The sequence below is a fragment of the Nannospalax galili genome, unplaced genomic scaffold (assembly GCF_000622305.1).
Source record: "Nannospalax galili isolate Female #2095 unplaced genomic scaffold, S.galili_v1.0 scaffold589, whole genome shotgun sequence".
NCBI lineage: Eukaryota > Metazoa > Chordata > Mammalia > Rodentia > Spalacidae > Nannospalax > Nannospalax galili.
Window position 1 is genome coordinate 2195321 of NW_008360324.1, and position 5557 is coordinate 2200877.

Below are 5557 nucleotides of genomic sequence, written 5' to 3' on the forward strand. Positions count from 1 at the left end.
TTTTTAGACAGAGTCTAATATAGCCCAGGCTGGCCTCAAACTCAATACATAGTTTAGGATGACTTTGAACTTTTGGTCTTCCTTCTTCCATTTCCCTATTTTATATCCCTAGTGCTAGTATTTTAAGGATGTGGTACTATGGCTTGGTTTAGTAGACACGTTAAAAGTGAGGTCCTGGGTATGGTGGCACACACCTTTAATCCCAGTACTCAAGAGGCAGAGACAGACAGATCTCTATGAGATCAGGGCCAGCCTGGTCTATGTAAGGCCAGCTAGGGCTTTGGGGAGACCCAGTCTCAAAAAAAAAATAAAAAAAAAAAGTTGTCTCCATTGATCAATATATATATATATATGGGTGCATGGTGGTAGAGCCCTTGTGTGGCAGATACAGGTCCCTGGATTTGAGGTCTGGTCCCGGGATTTGAGGTTCAGTGTCCCAACATCAAAAGGAAAAAGAAAATTGAAGTGAAGTTGTGGGAAGACTTGTTTGGGAGAGACTTAACCATGCATTCATTCAGATATTCACTGGGTACTTTCTGTATGCAGGTCATAATTCTAAACACTGGAGAAATCAAAGAATGAAACAGACATGTGTCTGTTCTCCTGGAAGGCTAGGGACAAAGACACTCAGTAATTGCATGATGATTTAGTTATGGTTGGATAAATGGGGAAAACATTTAGATAGACTATCTTGATAGCTGATACAATAGAGCATTTGTCAGAGTCTAGGAAAGTCAAGTGTTTTTGTTTTTGTTTCTTTGTTTTTTGTTTTTTGTTTTTTCGGTCTCTTTGAATCAGGGTCTCCCTGTAGCCCCAGCTGACCTGGAACTCACTTTGTAGACCAGGCTGGCCTTGAACTCACAGAGATCTGCCTGCCTCTGCCTCCCAAGTGCTGGGACTGAAGGCGTGCACCACCACGCCTGGCTTGGAAAGTCAGGTTTTAAGCCAAACTTTGAAGAATGGAAGAGCAGAAATTGACTAGGCCAACAGATATGGTGGAGGTGGGATGAGAAAGACTTGTGGAAAGCTGCTGGCAAGTGTGAGGCACTCAGAAGGCTAGTGTGTGTGATCAAAATGAAGAGGGCAGGAAGGGACACCGATGTAGCTAGATTAGGTAAGGTAGAAAATGCAGAACACCCTATAAATAATAAGTTAGTGGAGGGTTAGAAGCAGGAAAAGTGACTTGCATATTTTCTAAAAGAACAGCTGGGCTACTCTTTTAAAAGATTAGTAATGTGTGCCTACGGAGGCCAGAAGAAGGTGTTGAATACCCTGGAACTGGAGTCATAGATGATTGTTAGCTGCCGTATGAGTGTTGGGAATTGAACCCAGGTCCTCTGCGATAGTAGACAGCACTCAATCACTGAACCATCTCTCCAGCCCCCGAGGGTAGTTTTTTTTTTTTTAAATCTTTTTGAGACAGGGTCTCCCTGTAGCCCCAGCTGTCCTGGAACTCACTATGTAGACCAGGCTGACCTTGAATTCACAGAGATCCACCTGCCTCTGCCTCGAAAGTGCTGGGACTAAAGGCGTGCGCCATCACGCCCTGCAAAGTATTTTTAAATTGAGGGCAAAGAGCTTGGAGCAGAGATTAAAAACAAAGAGAAAAGGAAAAGCTGATTTATAGAGTAAGATTACTAGAGAGGAAAAGGATGGGATCGTTGTGCAGTGGCAGAGAACTTAGCTGTAAGGGCAGCAGCAAGCCTGCTCTTAAGAAAAAGGAATGGTGGGGCTGCAGAGGTAGGTCAGCAGTTAAGAACATTGGTTATTCTTCAAGAAGACCTGAGTTCGAATCCCAGCACGCACATGGCAGGTAACAACTGTCCATAACTCCTAGTCCCAGGGGATCCAACAGCCTCTTCTGACCTCCACAGGCATTGCACGACACGGGTGCACTTACCTACATGCAGGCAATACACACATACAAATAAAATAAAAATAATAAATAAAGCCGGACGTGGTGGCGCACGCTTTTAATCCCCGCACTTGGGAGGCAGAGGCAGGTGGATCTTTGAGAGTTTGAGGCCAGCCTGGTCTACCTAGCAAGTTCCAGCCCAGCCTGTGCTGCATATTGAGACCCTGTCTAAATAAATAGGGGAGAGAGCAATGGAAACAGAAACCTGCACTGACTTCTTAAAAGGAATGAATCTTGTCACAGATAAATCTAGTGTCAGGGGTGGGAATGTAGCTGAGTTGATAGAGTATTCATCTAGCATGAAGGAAGTCCTGGTTTTCTTCAATCTGGCATGGTGGCATAAAACTATTAGTAATTCCAGCACTTGGGAGGTAGATAGGATCAGAAATTCATCCTTGGCTATATAGTGAGTTTGAAGCCAGCCTGGGCTACAAAGTCCCTGTCTTGATAAAATAAATCTAGAGTTCTCAATGAGGAAAAGTGGAACTACACTTCTTTTTTTTTCTTTTTTTGGTCTTTTTGAGACAGGGTCTCCCTGTAGCCTCAGCCTGGAACTCACTGTGTAGACCAGGCTGGCCTTGAACTCACAGAGATCAGCCAGTCTGCCTCCCCAGTGCTGGGATTAAAGGTGTGAGCCTTTTTTTTTTTTTTTTCTTTTTGAGACAGGGTCTTTATAGCTCTGGGATTAAAGGTGTGTGCCACCACGCCTGGCACATTTTACTTTTTAAAAAAAGATTTATTTTTATTATTTTTAAATTATGTGTCTTTGTGTATGTGCATGTGAGTGTCAGTGCCCACATAGGTCAGAGGCATTGGATCCCCTAGAACTGAAGTAATAGGCAGTGGTAAGCAGCCTGACGTGATTGCCTGTAACAGAGTTCCAATCATCTGGTAGAAAGTAAGTATTCTTAACCACTGAGCCATCTCTCCAATCTGCCTGATTGTTGTTTTGCCTTTTTTGGAGTGTGTGTGTGTGTGTGTGTGTGTGTGTGTGTGTGTGTGTGTGTGTGTGTGTGTGTGGTTTTTAGTTGTTGTTGGTTTTTGACAGGGTTTCACTACCTACAGTACCAGGCTGGCCTCAAACTAAGCAGAGGTCTGCCTGCTTCTGCCTCCAGAGTGCTGAGATTAAAGGCTTGCTCCACCACTCCTGACCTTGTTTTACCTTTTGAAACAATGTCTCATACAACCCAGGCTGGCCTCAAACTTGCTATGTAGTTTGAACTCCAAATCTGGGTCTCCTCTTCCTCTTCCTCCTCCCAGATACTGGAACTGTAGACATATGCCACCATTCCCAGCTTGAACTGCATTTAAAAGGAGATGTAGGAAGCCAGGCATGGTGATACATACCTGGTCTATTTAGCCAATACCAGGTTAGCTGAGGCTACAGGGAGACCCTGTCTCAAAACAAAAAAAAAAAAAAAGAAGGAACTGTAGGAGATGTAGCTTAGTGGTAGCACATGTGCCTCGCATGTATCAAGTCCTGGATTCCATCCCCAGCACCACAAAAATAATAAAAAATAAATTCAAACCAAAGGAGTTACGAAGGGCTGGAGTTTAGCTCTTGGGAAAACACTTGCCAAGGCCTGTATATAGTCCAGTGACTATTTCTCTCTCTTCCCAGGTATTGAAAACCTCCCATTTGAATTACAGAGAAACTTTCAGCTCATGAGGGACTTAGACCAAAGGACAGAGGGTATGTATAGAGTCATAGGTTCTTGTAAATCATCATGTGTTTTTGTACTTCCTATTACCATATCTGGTATGATCTAGATACTAGAAATGTGACTTTTATTTCTCTGTGTGTGTGTGTGTGTGTGTGTGTGTGTGTGAGAGAGAGAGAGAGAAGAGAGAGAGAGAGAGAGAGATGCCTGGAAAATTGAACCTAGGGTCTTGTACATTCTAGGTAAATACCACTGAGCCCACTGCTTGCAATTTTTAAAAACTGTTTTACTTACTTGGAATTCTTAAGAGGGTATTGGTGATCGTCACTCCTATTGATCAGCTTTCCCATATCAAATGGAATATTCAGACAATGCCTGAAGAATTCAGAGTTCCTATGATCTTTATACTTCCTCAAGAATTCAAGACACCAACTTTAGAGTCATTTCTGCTGTCCTTATCTGTGACAGTTCTATGATAACCCCAATGTTTCAGCTTCATTGCATTGTTAATGTTATTACAAAATTCACAGAGGGCTTTCGAGTACAAGTTTTGACAGACAGGAACTTCTCTGACAAGTTCTTTAAAAGTAAGAAGAAAGAACTGGGCATGATGGCACACGCCTGTTATCCTAGCACTTGGGAGGTGGAGACAGGAGGATAAAAAATTCAAGGTCAGCTGGGCATGGTGGCATACATCTTTAATCTCAACACTCAGGAGGCAGAGGCAGATGGAGCTCTATGTGATTGAAGCCAGCCTGGTCTACATAGTAAGTTCTGGGCCAGCTGGGCTACAGGGAGACCCTATCTCTAAAAACAAAATTCAAGGTCATCCTCAGCTACATGTCCAGTTTGAGCCCACCTTGGGCTACACAAGACCCTTTCTCAAAAAAAAAAAAAAAAAAAAAAAAACCCAAACAATAATAATAATAAAGCAAGAGAAGGAGGAAAAACAGAAAAACAAAGGTGTCAATTAACATTAAGAGCTCTCCGCTGTCTTCTTCAACCTCACAGAAGCATTAACTGCCCTCTCAGGCTCTAGACTTTGAGCAGTTTTGTCTATACTGACGCATCCACTTGGACTCTGAAGGAGGCGACACTACTGTGGTCAGATGGCCTATTCAAGCTGTCCCTCTACTCACAGAAGGTGTTAGGGGTCTTACCATCCATTCTGTGTAGCCATATTTAAGACTATAACAAGCTGGTGTTCAGATACGGGAAGCCATGTCTTAGCTAAGTCTCTTCGTGAAAAGATGAGCATCAAGCCAGGTGTGGTAGCACATGCCTTTAGTCCCAGGCAGAGGCAGGCGGATCTCTGTGAGTTTGAGGCTAGCCTGGTCTACATAGCGAGTTCCAGGCTACAGGGAGACTGTCTCAAAAATATCACAAAAAGAAAAGATGAGCATTACCTAAAGTCCTGGAAGTCTACCCCTGAAAACTGTCTGCCAGATGGTTAGAACCAGCTGGATTTCTTTGTAATACAATTCTAAGACTTGAGTTCATACACAACGACCAGCTGGAAATTTGGAGCTATCTGTTCCCCTCCCCTCTTCTAAAGGCCTGGAATGCAGTAAAGTGTAAACATAGTATGTTCCAGCTGCTCCCTGTTGGTACCTGTTGCTGCTGCCTTTTGTTACAGTGTTTTGCCTCTCTCCATTGACATTTTTATGAACCCTACCAAATGTCTGGGAGTAGACAGTATCCCGGGATATCACCAATCTTCTAGGATTAAGGTATTTGGAGCAGAATCTGAGATGAGCAAAGAGAAAAAAGTGAGGAGAACTGCAAGCAAGTTGCAACTGATTAACAAAATCCATTGGGAAAGCTGGGTGTGGTGGCTGGGTGCTTGCAATCCCAACAATTCAGGAGGCTTGGCTTCTGTTTGAGGCCAGGCTGGACTGCATTTGAGTTCAAAGACAACTACAGAATGAGACCTTAATACTCACAAAACTGAAGGAAAAAAAAAAAAAAAAAAAAAAGGGGG

The 5557-nt window shown here is 43.3% G+C and overlaps 1 protein-coding gene across 4 annotated transcripts in view; it reads left to right on the plus strand.

Annotated features, from left to right (window-relative positions):
* Ing4 (inhibitor of growth family member 4) overlaps positions 1-5557 on the plus strand; it is a 10598-nt gene that overhangs the window by 1946 nt on the left and 3095 nt on the right. For all 4 annotated transcript variants that reach the window (XM_008825398.3, XM_008825399.2, XM_017796184.2 and 1 more), the window contains exon 2: positions 3537-3608. In XM_008825398.3, the coding sequence (XP_008823620.1) occupies positions 3537-3608 (72 nt within the window). The remainder of the gene's footprint in view (positions 1-3536; positions 3609-5557) is intronic.